At 37.3% G+C, this 23,676-nt stretch overlaps 1 protein-coding gene across 1 annotated transcript in view; it reads right to left on the bottom strand.

Annotated features, from left to right (window-relative positions):
* Nucleotides 1–250: 250 nt before the first annotated feature.
* The window catches only part of LOC138335902 (alpha-2A adrenergic receptor-like), a 34,082-nt gene continuing 10,656 nt past the window's right edge, over nt 251–23,676 (bottom strand). The window contains exon 2 of the mRNA XM_069285085.1: nt 251–1,873. Within this exon, the coding sequence (XP_069141186.1) occupies nt 1,018–1,873 (856 nt within the window). The 3' untranslated portion in view covers nt 251–1,017. The remainder of the gene's footprint in view (nt 1,874–23,676) is intronic.

The raw sequence follows: 23,676 nt of genomic DNA on the forward strand, positions 1-23,676 counted from the left end.
CGACTTACTTTATACTTATGTCACTGGAGAGTGGTACATACGGACATGTAATACGACTTACTTTATACTTATGTCACTGGAGAGTGGTACATACAGACATGTAATACGACTTACTTTATACTTATGTCACTGGAGAGTGGTACATACATACATGTAATACGACTTACTTTATACTTATGTCACTGGAGAGTGGTACATACAGACATGTAATACGACTTACTTTATACTTATGTCACTGGAGAGTGGTACATACAGACATGTAATACGACTTACTTTATACTTAAGTCACTGGAGAGTGGTACATACGGACATGTAATACGACTTACTTTATACTTTTGTCACTGGAGAGTGGTACATACATACATGTATATATGTAATAAGACATATACTTTATACTTATATTGATGAACACTTGGATATATTAGGACATTTATGTCCATTTTTGCATAATTAATGTACAATTTTCGATTACGCTGATGTATGCTTAAGCAGTAAACTGTTACCAGATTGGACATACCGTTGATACAAAGACCATCTGGAAGAGGGATAAATAGAATGGCGCCCGTTAGGAATATGTCAAATCTGGTAACGGTTTACAAGCGAACAAATTAAAACTATGCTTATAAGACATATGGGCTCTTCAATACATGCTATTTTGTCAACACGATAATAATATCTGAATTTAAACCTCACAACTTTAAAACCACGTTTTAATCATTTGACCGTGACATCGTATACATTGTCACGTTAAATATCCATAGTTTTGACCAGATAGGAGTTCATATCCTGTTATTTTCCATCTGGTTTAACATAGACTAAACGCGAAACTGGAAGTAGAATATATGTTTATAGTTGATATAACTTTTATGACTAACACTGTTGAATTGAATGCCTGCACTGCCTGCATCTTGTTTGAGTAAGATAAGAATGGTGTGTTACTCAATATGATAAAGTTATAGTAAGCAATAGAAGCACACGCTTTATACTGACATACTATGTTTCTGATGCAGTACAATTTTAGGTGCGACGTTTCCTACAAAGTAAAGCTTTGGTAGCAGCACGGAATTCAGTACTACTAAAGTTATATAGGAAGGGGTTGATAGTGGAGTTCATATAGGATAACCAGAATGTGATATTGTAAAGCAGTGGCGGTACGGCTTCCGGCATCGCACATCTCACGTCAAACACCACGTGAAACGGAAGCCAACAGATTACGTAACCAATTAAGATATAAGTTAATGTCTTAAACACTTTCCTCTCGTTCCGCTCATATTTCCTATCTTCTTTTTGTTTCCGTTTCTTGGACTGGCCTCGGTCTCTAGGTTTGTCAGGATAACAGACATCACTGGTATCCAGGTCAGTATCTATAACTCCTGATGTAGCTGTTGCTATTGTTGCGTTAGAGGTAAACATTTTGTGGTCGTCCTTTTCTAACAGCGTCTTACACGAATCAGGACGGAGGTGCGGGTCGCTTTTCCAAAGTAACGTCGGACTTTTTGTCACTACTGTTCCCGCTGGTGATTCGCCTACTTTTTCCGCTGATGAAGATTTCATAGTTTTCCCTATGCAGTTTTCCGAGTTCGTTATGTCAGTGTCGGATTTAGCGTGAATTGTAACTAGATTCGTTGTTTTCTTAACTATCTCTGGGCTAGGATGTTGATAGGAGCTCCCAACCTTCTTCCGGTTGAGGACAACAAGGAAAACTCGTATGTAGCATAGTAACAAGATTACAAATGACCCGTGGTGACCGATGGTTGCTATGACGATAACAAACTCTTTGTTTTTAGAAGGTTCCCAAACACATTGATATGGTACAGAGTTGTACATCCTGTCTAGTATACATGGGGGGAGCCACAGAACCACCATCACAACCCTGAAAAAGAAAAAAGATAGCGTTTAGATCACTACATAGCAAAGTGACAATAAGATTGATAGGATGTTCCCCTGCCTTGAGGGTAGAAAAGAGCAATCTCTACCCAAGAAGGAGCTGTTTTACAAGAGGTTTGCCGAGGATTTGACTATCGTGAACCTCCTTCCACAAATGGAATGCTCCTAATTGTGTTTGTAGGGGTCGGGGTCGCCTATAGAATGCTGTTATCTTCGGCTGAGGCCTCAGCATCCCATGTTTAGTGTCTGAGCGACAAATAAGAGCGAGAGAGTGTTCTCGGGTCCTTAACGAGACAGCGGAAACAATTTTATAAATGTACGTCTGTGTGACGACATCGTTGTAAAATTATATGAACGTTTCAAGCCATTCCCGTATATACATATATACATAAGCTTAGTGAGGGAGACTGAATGAATATGTGTGAGCATGGTGGTTCGATTTGTATATCAATGTTAAATAACTATCTAAATAAATTATAAATATTGTAGTTGATTGTATCCCTAGTTTGTTCAGCATCATCACCGTTCTCGCACAATAAATCAATGAATATCATCAACGAATGTCTCCATTAACACTTGTTCGTGCCGTGCGTTCCATTTTCGGATTAGCACCAGTTATACTAAGTGATACGGCACCGCCAAATGAAACGCGTTTGGACTTTTCCATGATGGCGGCACCTATATGAAAGATACGCTTCGAGTATAAAAGCTTAGTATTTTCGGTGTTCACAATAAAATGGATTTAAAAAAATACCTAATAGTTTCGGCATACATTGAAATAAACAATCCATGTAATTTTATCGGATATAAATACGCTCTGCCTTGTTTTCAACAACGAAAACATTCCGGTGACAAATGAAAAATTTCGGGCCCGCCATCTTGGAAACAAGTGGCCATGGTACGCTTCTGAAAAGAACTACTTGTACCGGCACAGTTCTGCTGGTACGGCGCGTTCCGATAGATCTGGTACGAATCTGCAAATGGAACGTATGGTCTGACTCTTTTTTTCTCTTATTTGTCTTAGATGTCGCAAAGCGACCCTGTATCACCCTATCTGTCTGTGCTGGTTGCAGAAGTCCTAGCTATTATGGTAACACAATAACGGAAATATTACCGATTTATTGATACATGTAGATGGGATACATAAACATTCATTTTAGATGGATCTCAGAAATCATTTGATGAACCTAGTATTTATACTAGACCGTTTTGGACAAATTCTAGCTTAAAATAAACCATGAAAAACAAATGTTATTTGAATTGGAAGCATAAAAGCGACGTCTATCATTACAGGTCGAAGCTAACATGGGGAAATAAAATGTATTCTTTTAAAAATTTAATTTTCAGTAAATCTGGTTGAAATGGGTAATATAAATCATAATAAAGCAATAATTACAATAGATAAAAGAATAGCACAGTGGTTAAAAAAATTGTTACACCATTTAGAAGAATAGTTGTATTAAAATACATTTTGATTCACAAATGAAACCACCTTTTTTATCCCTTCCAAATGCTAACAATATACAAATATAGCATTTTAATGAGGTCGATACATTGTTATATCGATCAAAGAAAAAATATTGACTGAGGACGTAGTGTATTGACCGAAATCAAAATGCTATATTTGTTTTATTGTTTTATTATTTTTCTGGATTTTTTACATTTTGAAATGAGTGCAAATCTAAATAAGCATCGCATTGTAAATTCTGCTTTGTTATGAAAATTTAAAAGCTTAAACTGTAGTCATCAGTTGGAAGTCATCATCATCTTTGTTAGAATCCGAAACAATCAACGTCGTCTGTCACATTTTGTGGTTACGCTTCAAACTCAGGACATCAAAGCGTTTGTTTCAAAGCGCCAGGAACACCAAGCGTTTTGTTAAAGTAGACGATAACGTTATCTAAAAATAAACGTGCAATATCCTTTTTTTTATAAACTACTTCCGGAAAAATCGTGCAATATAGTTTTTATCGGTGAGCACGTGGCGTGTTTTTGACCAATGAGAAGTGACAAAAAATCCAGAAAAATAATAAAGTCAGTTATTTTAGAAAATATTTAACACATCGGTAGTTATGGTCAGCTTCATAAAGCCACTACTTTAATTTGACCTGTGTTTTCTGTATTATCTTAATTCTGCACGTGTTCTCTCATATAACATGGTTCTACATGCATATTTGGCCAATGTTTATATATCAGATTGATATACCATTTTCATGTTTTTGATTTATCGATGCCAGCTATGCTATTAAGATATACTTTTTTATATCTTTTTATTTCAGAGAATTAGTTTATGAAAGGATATTTTTTCTGATTAAATCAGTACATTACAGCTTCATTGTTATGATAGTAAATTAATGGAAGTTCAATTTGGGTATTTTTTCTGACGTCAGATATATGCTTTAAACATCATATATTGGTATCTAAGTCAAGCACATTTCTTTTTCACATACATAAGTATATAGATACTCACATTGTTCTCATTTCTTAATCTTTTTTAAACAAATTCATTGAAGAAAGGTTTAGATTAGGTTACTAGAACACAGTTTAGATATCCGATCTGTTAAACTTATAAATAAGTTTGTCAGGCCTAAAATGTATATTCAATTTCATGGTTATCTGTACAGATAATCTTCTACGTATTAATTTTTATAAATCTAATTTTATGGTAGCAGTTTCACAAACGTTTCAAGGTTGCACATACAGATATTTGAGAAAAATGGTTTTGTGAGCTAGAGCGCTAATTTTCTGTACAACGATAGATGGTAAAAAATGATGACAATATCACAAAGTCCGGGTTGCATAACTTTAAAAATGACCAAAATATGGCTCCGTAAAGTTCGTCACGTATGAGACGCGTCTCTGCACATCACTTTGCCGGCTTCCTGTTTAAAGGAGTTTTAATATATCACTCTGATGTTTTGCATGTTTGTAGTCGGTATAAAAGTCTACAACACTGCCAATTTTCAGGGGCATATCTTTCAAAATGGCTGAGTATTTTCCCGCCAAATATGACAGTATCTTAATAAGTCGGTTTTGCCGCTTAAAAAAGGTTTCCGACTTCCGGTACAAAGCGGTTTAACATATTTGATATAAAGATCGGTCCTTTTGAACGGTCCAACAATGAATTATTCTAAAACGTTGCACTAGAAATCAACACAGTACATGCATGCAATGTTATTGTAATTATTGACAAAATAGCATTACCTTGTAGCAGCCAAAAGGAATTAACAAATGTAAAGAATTATTGCATACAATCCTTTATTGGCACAAAATACTTTGATAGATTATAAACAATACATATGCAATATTGCTTATTTAGCGAATCATATGGTCATTTATTCATCAAAATCGGCAACCTGCCTTAACGCCTACCTCTGTTATATAAAGCGCACGTATAAAGTATATAAAACTTGGCTATAAAATCGGCAACCTGCCTTAACGCCTACCTCTGTTATATAAAGTATAAAGTATATAAAACTTGGCTATAAAATCGGCAACCTGCCTTAACGCCTACCTCTGTTATATAAAGCACACGTATAAAGTATATAAAACTTGGCTATAAAATCGGCAACCTGCCTTAACGCCTACCTCTGTTATATAAAGCACACGTATAAAGTATATAAAACTTGGCTATAAAATCGGCAACCTGCCTTAACGCCTACCTCTGTTATATAAAGCACACGTATAAAGTATATAAAACTTGGCTATAAAATCGGCAACCTGCCTTAACGCCTACCTCTGTTATATAAAGCACACGTATAAAGTATATAAAACTTGGCTATAAAATCGGCAACCTGCCTTAACGCCTACCTCTGTTATATAAAGCACACGTATAAAGTATATAAAACTTGGCTATAAAATCGGCAACCTGCCTTAACGCCTACCTCTGTTATATAAAGCACACGTATAAAGTATATAAAACTTGGCTATAAAATCGGCAACCTGCCTTAACGCCTACCTCTGTTATATAAAGCACACGTATAAAGTATATAAAACTTGGCTATAAAATCGGCAACCTGCCTTAACGCCTACCTCTGTTATATAAAGCACACGTATAAAGTATATAAAACTTGGCTATAAAACCCCTTTATTCCTTGAATGGTCGTTACAGACAGGTTTGACTATCTTTTGTGTTAGTACATATAACAAGTGAGAAAGCAATGAAAAGATGGTGTAATTTGAATTAAACTTATATTATTCATATATTCTACTTGTTCATGCAGTTTGCAAATGAAAACAACATGGATCTATTTGGTATCAGAGTAAGCGTTTAAGTATACTTACATGTATCATTATTTCAACCAAAGTATTTTATCCAGGTTTTTAGTTTTTGGAGGTTTTTCTTCTGCATAGCGGAATCTCACAAAATTTCATCAATACATATAATTAATTCTACCGACTATTGGACCAAATAAAATACATTTACACATTCTATTCCGTTGATTTTCTAAGAAATTATTTTCCCAAATCAATAAATACGCAACGTAGGTTGTTTCTATTGTAACATCACGATAACTTCGGGATTTCGCGCCGTTCTCTGGGTTTTTTTTCATAGTGGTATGAAAAACCATCCGCTAATCAGAATGCCAGATTTAGTATGAAAACAAAGAAAAATTAATATTTATCTTTATTTTAATGAATTATTTCTCACCAATGTCCATTATACTCAGTTTCATATACTGATGTACTTTTTTTAAATTTTAGATCAATTTATTTTATTACTTCAAACCTAGTTATATGAATGATATGTGTAACAAAAAAAGATGAAATAGTAACTATTTGTCAGAGTACAGATAAAAAAATATACCCGTAAAAACATGCTTTGAATCAGAATGGTCTATAATTGGTGTGCCATCATTAGCCCAAGTCAGTTAGGCTTTGTCAAAGGTCGGTATATAGGAGAATGCACAAGAATTATAAGTGACATAATTGAAAAGACAGAAGAGAATAATCAAGCAGGAATTTTATTAATGTTAGATTTTGAACATTCATAGAAAGATGTTTGCGTTTTTTTGGTTTTAGTGATTTTATTTCAAATTGTTTTAAATCTTTATATTCAAACATTTCAGCCTCTGTAGAAAACAATGGTCACCTCTCCAACTCTTTTCAAGTTACACGCGGAGTACGACAGGGTGATCCCTTGTCTCCATACCTTTTTATTATATGTATTGAATTACTTAGTGCATCAGTTAAATTTGAACCCGATGTAAAAGGGATAATTATTAATAACTTTGAATATCTTATCAGTCAATACGCTGACGACTCCACACTGATACTTGATGATGATGCATGATCCTTAGCAAAATCACTATATTTGATCGACATCTATGGAGAGTGTTCTGGTCTTAAAACCGATTTTGATAAGTCACAGGCTGTATGGATTGGGGTGAAACGAGGCTGCGGGGAGGAAATTGAAACAGAACATAATCTTTCATGGAATCATCAAGGGAAATTCAAACTTTTAGGGGTTAAATATGATTTATCAAAAGAAAACATTTATGAAGATAATTTTACTGACAAACTGAAATCTATCGAATCTCTTCTCTCAGATTGGTCTTTTAGAAACCTGTCTATTATTGGGAGAGTGACTGTTATCAAAACTTTAGCATTTCCCATTATTGTGCAAATATTAACTGTAATTCCTAGTCCACATTTTAAGATCCTAAAGAAATTTCAAGTATTTTTTTTTTCATTTTTTATGGAATAGTAAAGTTGACAAGCTTAAGCGAAATCTTTTAATTGGTGACTATAATGATATTTTTTCTTACAGCAAATCTTTAAAACTTATCTGGATTAAAAAATGCTTAGACACAAATAATTACGCAGATTGGAAAAAAATATTAATTGATGACATTGAGCATTTTGGAGGAAATAGAATATGGAGCTTAACAAAATGTGGTCTAGATGAAGTTATAGAAAGGCACAATTTTGGAAAGTTTTGGAGTGAAATTTTGTCTATTTGGGGAAATCTGTACGACATCCCCCAGCAGCCCCAGAAGTCGTTCTCTCCCAGCCTCTATGGTTCAATAAAGAAATATAAGTTAATAGAAAAACAATACTTTCAAAAATATTATGCAATGAAGGCGTTTTCTATTTTAACGACATAATAGACGAAAACGGAAATATTATATCTTTTGATAATCTTGTTCAGAAATATCATGTAAATTATCAATTTTATGTGTTATAATGTATTATTAGCGCAATACCTAGAAACTGGAAGAGAATGGTAAAGAACTATGGCCAAAATATTGAAAATGTTTTACATGATAATTTAAAACAGATCAGAATACTTGAAAAACCATGTAGATATTTCTATCACAAAGTATTATCCTCGGTGTTTGTCTATCCTCAGCAAACTCATGAAAAATGGCATGTTGTTTTAGATGTTTCCCTTAGTAAAGATCAATGAGAAAGCATCCATGCTCTTCCATTTCTGGAGACAAACGACTCAAAATTACAAACTTTACAATTTAGAATAATACATAGAATCTTCTTCACAAATTCTATGCTTTTAAAACGAAATATTTTAGAACATTAGGAATGTAGTTTTTGTAGTGGGGCATCTGAAACAATATTGCATCTTTTCTGGAATTGTCCACATAGCCAAGCACTGTGGACAGGTCTAATAAATTCTGTTAGTCTTAAATATAATGTTGTATTAGAAAGAAATCCTGTTATTTTCCTATTTGGTTTGGTAGAAAACATTCAATTGACAGGTCTAAATGTATGCATATTATTGGTTAAGAAATATATATCTTTAATGCGACAATATGATAATATTCCAAATTGGGAAATATGTAAGACATTTATTAGAAATTACAGAGCCATTGATCAGTATTCGACCTATATGCTTACTCCAAACGCAGCAAACAAGAACCGACAGAAATGGGAAAGCATCAAGCTTATTTTAGAATGAAGTATTATTATAACTTTATTAACATATATTGTTTCTGTTATACATATTTTCATGGAGAGCATTTAGAAAATTGTAACTCTTACATGTGATTGATGCAAAAAAAAATTTAAAAAAATATATATAATTGGTGTGCCATTGGTCTAAAGTGTTTGTATCATTTTTGTACTTAATCAGAACGGACTATAATTGGAGTGGCATTGGTCTAAAGTGTTTGTATCATTTCTGTACTTAATCAGAACGGACTATAATTGGAGTGCCATTGGTCTAAAGTGTTTGTATCATTTCTGCACTGAATCAGAACGGACTATAATTGGAGTGTCATTGGTCTAAAGTGTTTGTATAATTTCTTTGATTTATTCAGGTAAGGACAATTACTTCAATATTGAAACCCATTCTCATGTATTTCACACTTATGGTGGTAGAATTTGGAATTTTTATAAAGCGCTCGACATTGCAAAATTACATTTGAGTTAAAGTAAATAACTGTAAAAGTATACTTGAGAGTAAAAAATCTACTCCAAAGTCCATGATTTATCAAGAACTAGGTTCTTATAGAAATTATTATGGAAAATCATTTATGTTATATTTATAATGAAAAATTAGTTCATTCAAGTATATTTCTTTTTTATACTTAAAAAAATGAAACTCTGACAATTGTATATTATCGTGATATGGTAGAAAATGGAGAAAAATGAGTTTGTCTTCAAACTGTTCGCTATACAAGTATTTATGTGAGAACTTCTGAAACAGACTATAACTGCTACGACATTATAAATACCCCTATGTTATGTGACTGTATCTCCATTTGCCCACATTTCATATTATCACTGTGGTATATGAAACAGACTATAACTGCTACGACATTATAACTACCCCTATGTTATAAGACTGTATCTCCATTTGCCCACATTTTACATTATCACTGTGGTATATGAAACAGACTATAACTGCTACGACATTATAACTACCCCTATGTTATGTGACTGTATCTCCATTTGCCCACATTTTACATTATCACTGTGGTATATGAAATAGACTATAACTGCTACGACATTATAACTACCTCTATGTTATGTGACTGTATCTCCATTTGCCCACTTTTGCATCATCACTGTGGTATATGAAATAGACTATAACTGCTGCGACATTATAACTACCTCTATGTTATGTGACTGTATCTCCATTTGCCCACTTTTGCATCATCACTGTGGTATATGAAACAGACTATAACTGCTGCGACATTATAACTTTTATATGTTTTGGATTTATCACATTTTTTGCTCTGAGTTGTTTTATTGAGGGAAATTAGCATTTTTAAACTAACTGAAATTTGGAGAGTAAAATGATTTAGTATAGTGCGTTGGTTTAAAATAATATTGTAAAATTATGATACAATAATATATTACGGTATATAATTATATTCACTGCATATGATGTTTATTTCACAATGTCTTATCGCGAAGAATTATGTATAACTATCCCAATGTTATGTTACATTATCGCTGTGATATATAAAGCAAACTATAACTGCTACGACATTATAACTATCCCATTTGGCTGTATCTGCATTTGCCGACTTTTACATGTGGTATAGGAATATAACTGCTATCACATCATTTCTGTGGTACATCTGGTCGGTTTGACCTGACGATGATCGACCAGTGTGTACAGCAATCATTTAGGTAATTTATAACACTAATCAATTATAGATCGAATACATTCCTGGTAGAGTCGCTCTGTCACGCACCAGTAATTAATTGACAACAAACAGATTTTGATGCACAATTTACACCTCTGTGTACTTATGTTGCACCTGTATATAGAGTCATTACAGTGTGTAGTTACCATTATAAATTATAGGGTTAATGTTATCTCGAAACTACTATTAGACCGAAATGATGATATTTATAGGAGTGTACAAAATTAAATCTGTGATTTTTTTCTGGTTGATGTACATATTTGTAGGTTGTATATTTGACAACATATACTTTTTCACTAGGGTTAAGTGTTTCCACAACTTCCGAGAGGTAGCAAGACTGACACCTAAAATGAACAACAACATTTCAATAAACATACATATTATAAATCACTCATTTATCACGAAGAAAACTAGCCACAAAAAGTGGTCTAAAACGCAATAAATCTACGAAAAATAACACATTTTCGAATTCATTCATCCATTCAAAATATTGTAGTTATTGTGTAACAAACGGAAATCGCATTATGTGTTTCGCGTTTTGGCATGTACAAAATGCGTAACTTTTTTTTTTAAAGTTTTAAACATATTTGGCTATATTGAAGTACATAGATATTTGAGAAGATGCGGGTAAACTTCCGATCCATTACTGTTTCGTTGTTATGACCAAGTTAAAATAACGATTAAAGCAGACCTAAAAATAGTGTACGTAAGTATGAATCTCAATATCTTATCGCGAAGAATTATATATATATGAGGAATATTGCTACAATACGTTACAGTGTAAAATTTTATATATAAGAGGAATATTGTTACAATATAATGAGGTAAAAACGGTATAGAGCTAGTATATTAATAATCCGAAATAAAACGCCAAAATACATTCAAAGTAAAATCAAAATCATGTCTATGTTACAGGGTAAAATTGTATATATAAAAGAGGAATATTGTTACAATACATTACAGTGTAAAATTGTATATATACGAGGAATATTGTTACAATACATTACAGTGTAAAATGGTATATAGTCGAGGAATATTGTTACAATACATTACAGTGTAAAATTGTATATAATCGAGGAATGTCGTTACAATACATTACAGTGTAAAATTATATATATATGAGGAATGTCGTTACAATACGTTACAGTGTAAAATTGTATATAATCGAGGAATGTCGTTACAATACGTTACAGTGTAAAATTGTATATATATGAGGAATGTCGTTACAATACATTACAGTGTAAAATTGTATATAATCGAGGAATGTCGTTACAATACGTTACAGTGTAAAATTGTATATAATCGAGGAATGTCGTTACAATACGTTACAGTGTAAAATTGTATATATATGAGGAATGTCGTTACAATACGTTACAGTGTAAAATTATATATATATATATATAGGCTATATATGAAGAATATTGCTACAATGCGTTACAGAGTAAAATTATATATATATGAAGAATATTGTTACAATACGTTACAGTGTAAAATTGTATAAATATGAGGAATATTATTAAAATACATTACAGTGTAAAATTATATATATATGAGGAATATTGTTACAATACGTTACAGTATATAATTGTATATTTTTGAAGAATATTGTTACAATACGTTACAGTGTGAAAATGTATACTTATGACTAATATCGTTATATTATGCCACAGTGTCGGACAATGTAACTATGGCAAAATTGTTACACTGTGTTACAATGTAAAATTATGTAATTATGGCGAATATTGTTGCAATATGTTACAGTGTAGAATTTTGTAAGTAAGAGAAAATGTTACAATACGTTACAGTGTAGCATTATGTATTTATGAGGAATATTGTAACAATGTATTCGTTACAGTGTAGCATTATATAACAGCGGATGAAAAATATCTTAAATTCGTGTTCATTTCATATGTGATTTTATGAAACGACTGTAAGAAGTTGTTTTTGCTATTTCTGCTTTTTACAATTTGAATATTCTATTATTTAAGATCCTATAAGAAATATATATGCATGTACATTGTTTGCTAAAATGTATTGAGGAGTATTGTACGTGTATTACAGTACAGTTACCAATCGCGACCGTCTATTGTAGGGGTTTTATATCACAGTAAATACAGGTATTAATTGTGAGTTTAGCCTGAGGCAGTCCTCCACGTGTTGGCCTCTCACCTGTGTGTATTGACCTATCGCCCACTAATCACATCTTTACCTATATAACACCTGGCCACATTAATGGAGATCACTTTATGTAAGTAGTATTGATCAGTATATACCACCCAAGGTGCTATTCCGTATCTCTACCTTTCATTGATACAATTTCAACGTGTAGTACTGGATCAATGCGTTCTTCTGAAGAAGGCCCTATAGTGGCTGAATATATATTCCATTAGAAATGATTTTGATGTTTACTTTGAATTTATTTTTGGCCTTTTATTTCGGATTTTACTTATATGAATTTGATGTTTTAAAGATGAGAAATTTGAACAATATTGTTTTTTTAAGTATGAGTGGAGGTAATTTGCATATAGCCAAATGTTGTAATAGGTTTACCTCTTTATGATTATTTCTAGTCAGTCATAACCTGTTACAACAAAGACTATTGAGACTTATTGAACACGTTATCGTTATTACTGTAGTACTTGCTACCACACTCGATATACTACTCTGGTCCTATGTAATATTATATAACCTCGCCGATAAGTTTATATTATATTCTTCATGTTTAGAGACCCGCAATGACGCAGTAAAAAGACCGAGTTTCACGACCCCTGGAAACCCAGCCAAAGTCAATGTAGGCACTTATCATCTTATTTAGATCACCACACAATGTCTGAATTGGTAGAATACCCAGTCCATATTTATACTCGTTACCCTCCTAGAATACCCCGTACATAATCCCATACTGTATAATATGTCCATATTCATAACGTGCCCCTGTCACCCCTGCATGTCATACTCGTACCCACTATAATACCCCGTGCATGTCATACTCGTACCCACTATAATACCCCGTGCATGTCATACTCGTACACACTAATAATACCCCGTCATAGTCATACTCGTACACACTATGAATACCCAGTGCATGTCATACTCGTACTCACTATAATACCCGTCCCATGTCATACTCGTACACCACTATAATACCCGTCCATGTCATAATCGTACCCACTATAATACCCCGTCCATGTCATACTCGTACCCACTATAATACCCCGTCCCATGTCATACTCGTACCCACTATAATACCCGTGCCATGTCATACTCGTACCCACTATAATACCCCGTGCATGTCATACTCGTACCCACTATAATACCCCGTCCATATTTCATACTCGTACCCACTATAATACCCGTCCATGTCCATACTCGTACCACTATAATACCCCGTCCATAGTCATACTCGTACACCACTATAATACCCGTCCATATGTCATACTCGACCTATAATACTACCCATATAATACTCCAGTCCATCCATGATAATACTCGTACCACTATAATACCCCCGTCCATATCAAATACTCGTACTCCACTATAATACAAGTCCATGTCATACTCGTACCTCACTATAATACCCCGTCCATGTCATACTCGTACCCACTATAATACCCCGTCCATACCCATATAAATACCACGTCCATATCCCATCAGTACTTTATAATACCCAGTCCATGTCATACTCGTACTCACTATGAATACCGGTCCATGTCATACTCGTAACCACTCATATAATACCCCGTCCATGATCATACTCGTACTCACTATAATACCCCGTCCATGTAATACTCGTACTCACTATAATACCCCGTCCATGTCATACTCGTACTCACTATAATATACGTCCATGTCATACTCGTACCTCACTATAATACCCGTCCATGTCATACTCGTACCCACTATAATACCCCGTCCATTTCATACTCAGTACTCACTATAATACCCCAGTCCATGTCATACTCGTACTCCACTATAATACCCCGTCCAATGTCATACTCGTACCCACTATAATACCCCCGTCCATGTCATACTCGTACTCACTATAATACCCCGTCCATGTCATACTCGTACCCACTATAATACCCCCGTCCATATGTCATACTCGTCTACTCACTATAATACCCTGTACCTGTCATACCGTACTCCTATATACTCCGTACTCGTCACTATAATACCACAGTCCCATATCATACTCGTGCTCACTATAATACCCCAGTCCATGTACATACTCGTTACTCACTATAATACCCCCGTCCCATAGTCATAACTCGTACTCACTATAATAACCTCGTCGTCCACTCACGTACTCACTATATATCCCGTCCATATTTAATACCACTATAATTCCCCGGTCCATATCATACACGTAAATCATCTATAATACCCCCGTCCATGTCAATACTCGTACTCCAACTATAATACCCCGTCCATGTTTCATACTCGTACTTCACTATAAATACCACAGTCCAAGTCATACTCGTACTCACTATATACCCACCATGCATGTCAGTCACTCGTACCCATTATATTACCCCTCACTGTCCATGTCATAATCATCATACTCGTACTCACTTTAAAAAACCTCCAGTCCATATTTTCATACTCGTACTCACTATAATACCCCGTCCATGTCAATACTCGTACTCACTATAATACCCCGTCCATATATACTCGTACTCACTATAATACCCCGTATGTATATCTCGTACTCACTATTATAATACCCCGTCGATATCATATTTCATACTCGTACTCACTATAATACCCCGTCATGAACTCATATGTCGTACCAACTATAATACCATGTCCATATACTCGTACTCACTATAATACCCCGTCCATGTAATACTCGTACTCACTATAATACCCCGTCCATGTCATACTCGTACTCACTATAATACCCCGTCCATGTCATTCTCGTACTCCACTATAATACCCCGTCAATGTCATACTCGTACCCACTATAATACCCAGTCCAATGTCAATACTCGTACTCACTATAATACCCCGTCCATGTAAATACTCGTACTCACTATTAATACCCCGTCCATGTCATACTCGTACCCACTATAATACCCCGTCCATGTCATACTCGTACTCACTATAAACCACTTTCGTCATATAATACTCGTACCAGTACCCGTCCATATCATACTCGTACTCACTATAATACCCCGTCCATGTCATACTCGTACCCATTATAATACCCCGTCCATGTCAGATACTCGTACCATCTCATACCCCCCGTCACATGTCACTCGTGTATCACTAATACCCCGTCCATGTCATACTCGTACCTCACTATAATACCCCGTCCATCTTATACTCGTACCTCACTATAATACCCGCGTCCATGTCCATACTCGTACTCACTATAATACCCCGTCCATGTCATACTCGTACTCACTATAATACCCGTCCATATGTCATACTCGGTACCCACTATAATACCCAGTCCATATTTCATACTCGTACCCACCTATAATACCCCGTCCATGTCCATACTCGTACTCACTATAATACCCAGTTCCATGTCATACTCGTACCCACTATAATACCCGGCGATATTTCATAATCGTACTCACTATTATAATACCTCGTCACCTGTCAATACTCGTACCACTATAATAAACCAGTCCATGTCATACTCGTACCCACTATAATACGCCCGTCCATTGTCATACTCGTAACTCACTATTAATATTTCATACTCGTACATGTCATTACTCGTTTCTCACTATAATACCCCGTCCAAATGTCATACTCGTACCCACCATAATACCCCGTCGCATATTTCATACTCGTACCCACTACATAATACCCCTCGTCCATGTCATACTCGTACACCCACTATAATAACCCGTCCATGTCATAATACTCGTACTCACTATAATACCCCGTCCATGTCATACTCGTACCCACTATAATACCCCGTCCATGTCATACTCGTCATATCATACCACTATTAATACGTCCATGTCATACTCGTACCCACTATAATACCCCGTCCATATCATACTCGTACTCACATTATAATACCCCGTCCATTACACATACTCGTACCCACTATAACACCCCGTACCATGTCATACTCGTACTCACTATAATACCCCGTATCCATATTTACTCGTTACATACTCGTACCCACTCATATTAATATCCCCAGTCCATGTCATACTCGTACTCAATTAATAATACCCATGTCATCCATGTCATATACTCGTACATAATCACTATTAATACCCTAATACCCGGTCTCCATGTCATACTCGTACTCACTATAATACCACGTCCATCATTCTTCGTACTCATATTATAATACATAGTATACGTATAATACCCCGTCCATGTCATTACTCGATACTCACTATAATACCCCGTCCATTGTCATACTCGTACTCACTATAATACCCCGTCCATGTCATACTCGTACTCACTATAATACCCAGTCCATGTCATACTCGTACTCACTATAATACCCCGTCCATGTCATACTCGTACTCACTATAATACCCCGTCCATGTCATACTCGTACTCACTATAATACCCCGTCCATGTCATACTCGTACTCACTATAATACCCCGTCCATGTCATACTCGTGTACCCACTATAATACCCCGTCCATGTCATACTCGTACTCACTATAATACCCCGTCCATGTCATACTCGTACTCACTATAATACCCCGTCCATGTCATACTCGTACTCACTATAATACCCCGTCCATGTCATACTCGTACCCACTATAATACCCCGTCCATGTCATACTCGTACTCACTATAATACCCCGTCCATGTAGTCATACTCGTACTCACTTATAATACCCCGTCCATGTCATACTCGTCCCCCCAGTATCCACTATAATACCCCGTCCATGTCATACTCGTACCACTATATAATACGCCACGTCCATGTTTCATACTCGTACCCACTATAATACCCCGTCTCATAGATCATACTCGTACCTCACTATAATACCCCGTCCATGTCATACACCTGTACCCACTATAATACCCCGTCCATGTCCATATACTCGTACCCCACAATACTCCCATAATACCCCGTCCATGTTTCATACTCGTACCCACTATAATACCCCGTCCATGTCATACTCGTACTCACTCACCATAATACCCTGTCCATGACCATACTCGTTTATCACTCTAATTACCCCGTCCATGCCATACTCAGTACCGACTTTAATACCCCGTCCATGTCATACTCGTACCCACTATAATACCCCGTCCATATCATACTCGTACTCACTATAATACCCCGTCCATATCATACTCGTACCCACTATAATACCCCGTCCATGTCATACTCGTACTCACTATAATACCCCGTCCATATCATACTCGTAACCTAACTTATAATACCCCCGTCCATGTCATACTCGTACCCACTATAATACCCCGTCCATGTCATACTCGTACTCACTTTAATACCCCGTCCACATGTCATACTCGTACCCCCTATAATACCCCGTCCATGTCATACTCGTACCCACTATAATACCCCGTCCATGTCATACTCGTACTCACTATAATACCCCGTCCATGTCATACTCGTACCCATTATAATACCCCGTCCATGTCATACTCGCACCCACTATAATACCCCGTCCATATCATACTCATACCCACTGTAATACCCCGTCTATATATCATTCTCGTATTCACTATAATACCCCGTCCATGTCATACTCGTACTCACTATAATACCCCGTCCATGTCATACTCGTACTCACTATAATACCCCGTCCATGTCATACTCGTACTCACTATAATACCCCGTCCATGTCATTCTCGTACCCACTATAATACCCCGTCCATGTCTATACTCGCACCCACTATAATACACCGTCCATATGTTCATACCGTTCGTACGTACCCACTATAATACCCCGTCCATGTCATATCTCGTACCTCACTATAATACCCCGTCCATGTCATACTTCTCGTACTACCACTATAATACCCCGTCCATGTCATACTCGTGTACCCCACTATAATACCCCGTCCATGTCATACTCGTATCATACTCGTACTCACTATAATACTACGTCACCATGTCCATACTCGTACTCACTATAATACCCCGTCCATGTCCTTATACTCGTACTCACTATAATACCCGTCCATGTAGCATACTCGTTACTACTATAATACCCCGTCCATGTCATACTCCGTACTCATTATAATACCCCGTCCATGTCATACTCGCGTTCCCACTGATAATACCCCGTCCATGTCATACTTCTGTCTATACTAGTAATCACTATAATACCCCGTCCATTGTCATACTCGTACCCACTATAATACATCGTCCATACTCATACTCGTACTCACTATAATACCCCGTCACATGTCCATACTCGTACTCACTATAATACCCCCGTCCATGTCATACACTCGTACACATAGAATACCCCGTCCATGTCATACTCGTACTCACTATAATACCCCGTCCATAGTTCCATACTCGTACTCACTGATAATACCCCCGTCCATGTCATACTCGTACTCATTATAATACCCCCGTCCATGTCATACTCGTACCCACTATAATACGGTGGGGGGGGGGGGGTTCCACTATAATACCCCTGTGTCCATGTCATACTGACCACTATAATACCCCGTCCATGTCATTACTCGTACTCACAATAATACCCCGTCCATGTCATACTCGTACTCACTATAATACCCCGTCCATGTCATACTCGTACTCACTATAATACCCCGTCCATGTCATACTCGTACTCACTATAATACCCCGTCCATGTCATACTCGTACCCACTATAATACCCCGTCCATGTCATACTCGTACCCACTATAATACCCCGTCCATGTCATACTCGTACCCACTATAATACCCCCGTCCATATCATACTCGTACTCACTATAATACCCCGTCCATATCATACTCGTACTCACTATAATACCCTTCGTCCACATATCATACTCGTACTCACTATAATACCCCGTCCATGTCATACTCGTACTCACTATAATACCCCGTCCATGTCATACTCGTACTCACTATAATACCCCGTCCATGTAATACTCGTACTCACTATAATACCCCGTCCATGTCATACTCGTACCCACTATAATACCCCGTCCATGTCATACTCGTACCCACTATAATACCCCGTCCATGTCATACTCGTACCCACTATAATACCCCGTCCATGTCATACTCGTACTCACTATAATACCCCGTCCATGTCATACTCGTACTCACTATAATAACCCGTCACGTCCATCGTATACTCGTACCCATTATAATACCCCGTCCATGTACATCTCGTACTCACTATAATACTCATGTTCATACGTAAATCACTATAATACCCCGTCCATGTCATACTCGCACCCACTATAATACCCTGTCCATGTCATACTCGTACCCACTATAATACCCCGTCCATGTCATACTCGTACCCACTATAATACCCCGTCCATGTCATACTCGTACTCACTATAATACCCCGTCCATGTCATACTCGTACTCACTATAATACCCCGTCCATATTTCATACTCGTACCCACACTATAATACCCCGTCCATGTCATACTCGTACCACTATAATACCCGTTCCATATCATACATTCATACCCGTCATGTAAATAATACCCCGTCCAAGTTCATACTCGTACTCCACTATAATACCCCGTCCTGATATGTCATTACTCGTACTCACTATAAATACAATTGTTAAAAACTCGTCCATGTCATACTCGTACTCACTATAATACCCCCTCCATATATCATACTCGTACTCACTATAATACCCAGTCCATTTCATACTCGTACCCACTATAATACCCCGTCCATGTCATACTCGTACTCACTATAATACCCCGTCCATGTCATACTCGTACCCACTATAATACCCCGTCCATATCATACTCGTACTCTATAATACCCGTCCATGTCATACTCGTAATAATACCCCGTCCATGTCATACTCGTACACCACTATAATACCCCCGTCCATGTACACATACTCGTACCCACTATAATACCCCGTCCATGTCATACTCGTACCTCACTATAATACCCCGTCCATATCATACTCGTACTCACTATAATACCCCGTCCATGTCATACTCGTACTCACTATAATAACCCGTCCATGTCATACTCGTACTCACTATAATACCCCCGTCCATATCATACTCCATATCTCACTCGTATAATACCCCCCGTCCATGTCATACTCGTACCCACTATAATACCCCGTCCATGTCATACTCGTACTCACTATAATACCCCGTCCATGTCATACTCGTATTCACTATAACACTTCGTCCATATCATACTCGTACTCACTATAATACCCCGTCCACATATTATACTCGTACTCACTATAATACCCAGTCCATGTCATACTCGTACTCATTATAATACCCCGTCCATGCCATACTCGTACTCACTATAATACCCCGTCCATGTCATACTCGTACCCACTATAATACCCCGTCCATGTCATACTCGTACCCACTATAATACCCCGTCCATATCATACTCGTACTCACTATAATACCCCGTCCATGTCATACTCGTACCCACTATAATACCCCGTCCATGTCATACTCGTACTCACTATAATACCCCGTCCATGTCATACTCGTACTCACTATAATACCCCGTCCATGTCATACTCGTACTCACTATAATACCCCGTCCATGTCATACTCGTACCCACTATAATACCCCGTCCATTATCATACTCGTACCCACTATAATATCCCCCGTCATGTCATTCTCGTACTCACTATAATACCCGTCCATGTCATACTCGTACCCACTATAATACCCCGTCCATATTTCATTACTCGTACCTCACTATAATACCCCGTCCATATATCATACTCGTACTCCACTATAATACCCCGTCCATGTCATACTCGTACCCACCTATAATACCCCCGTCCATGTCATACTCGTACTCACTATAATACCCGTCCATGTCATACTCGTACCCACTATAATACTCCGTCATGTCATACTCGTGCCTCACTATAATACCCCGTCCATGTCATACTCGTACCCACTATAATACCCCGTCCATATATCATACTCGTACCTCACTATAATACCCCGTCCATGTATCATACTCGTACCCACTATAATACCCCGTCCCATATCATACTCGCCACTATAATACCCCGTCCATTTCATACTCGTACTCACTATAATACCCCGTCCATATCATACTCGTACTCACTATAATACCCCGTCCATGTCATACTCGTACCCACTATAATACCTCGTCCATGTCATACTCGTACTCACTATAATACCTGTCCATGTCATACTCGTACCCACTATAATACCCCCGTCCATATCATACTCGTACTCACTATTATACTCCGTCCATATATCATACTCGTACTCACTATAATACCCCGTCCATGTCATACTCGTACCACTATAATACCTGTCCATGTCATACTCGTACTCACTATAATACCCACTATCCATACCTCGTACATGTCATACTCGTACTCACTATAATACCCCTGTCCATGTCCATACTCGTACCCACTATAATACCCAGTCCATATATCATACTCGTACTCACTTATAATACCTGTCCATGTCATACTCGTACCCACTATAATACCCAGTCCATGTCATACTCGTACTCACTATAATACCCCGTCCATGTCATACTCGTACCCACTATAATACCCCGTCCCATATCATACTCGTACCCACTATAATACCCCGTCCATGTCATACTCGTACTCACTATAATACCCCGTCCATGTCATACTCGTACTCACTATAATACCCCGTCCATGTCATACTCGTACTCACTATAATACCCCGTCCATGTCATACTCGTACTCACTATAATACCCCGTCCATGTCATACTCGTACCCACTATAATACCCCGTCCATGTCATACTCGTACCCACTATAATACCCCGTCCATGTCATACTCGTACCCACTATAATACCCCGTCCATGTCATACTCGTACTCACTATAATACCCCGTCCATGTCATACTCGTACTCACTATAATACCCCGTCCATGTCATACTCGTACTCACTATAATACCCCGTCCATGTCATACTCGTACCCACTATAATACCCCGTCCATGTCATACTCGTACTCACTATAATACCCCGTCCATGTCATACTCGTACCCACTATAATACCCCGTCCATGTCATACTCGTACTCACTATAATACCCCGTCCATGTCATACTCGTGTACCCACTATAATACCCCGTCCATGTCATACTCGTACTCACTATAATACCCCGTCCAGGATCATACTCGTACTCACTATATAATACCCCGTCCATGTCATACTCGTACTCCACTATAATTACCCCGTCCATGTCATACTCGTACCACTATAATACCCCGTCCATGTCATACTCGTACTCACTTATAATACCCCGTCCATGTCATACTCGTACTCACTATAATACCCCGTCATATGTTCATACTCGTACACCACTATAATACCCCGTCCATTTCATACTCTGTACCACTATAATACCCCGTCACATATCATACACGTACCTCACTATAATACCCCGTCATATATCATACTCGTACTCACTATAATACCCGTCCATATCATACTCGTACCCACTATAATACCCCGTCCATATCATACTCGTACCCACTATAATACCCCGTCCATGTCATACTCGTACTCACTATAATACCCCGTCCATGTCATACTCGTACCCACTATAATACCCCGTCCATGTCATACTCGTACCCACTATAATACCCCGTCCATGTCATACTCGTACTCACTATAATACCCCGTCCATGTCATACTCGTACCCACTATAATACCCCGTCCATATCATACTCGTACTCACTATAATACCCGTCCATGTCATACTCGTACTCACTATAATATCCCCGTCCATGTCATACTCGTACTCACTATAATACCCCGTCCATGTCATACTCGTACCCACTATAATACCCCGTCCATGTCATACTCGTACTCACTATAATATCCCGTCCATGTCATACTCGTACCCACTATAATACCCCGTCCATGTCATACTCGTACCCACTATAATACCCCGTCCACGTCATACTCGTATTCACTATAATACTTCGTCCATATCATACTCGTACTCACTATAATACCCCGTCCATATCATACTCGTACTCACTA

Source organism: Argopecten irradians, chromosome 12, assembly GCF_041381155.1.
Source record: "Argopecten irradians isolate NY chromosome 12, Ai_NY, whole genome shotgun sequence".
NCBI classification, from domain to species: Eukaryota; Metazoa; Mollusca; class Bivalvia; order Pectinida; family Pectinidae; genus Argopecten; species Argopecten irradians.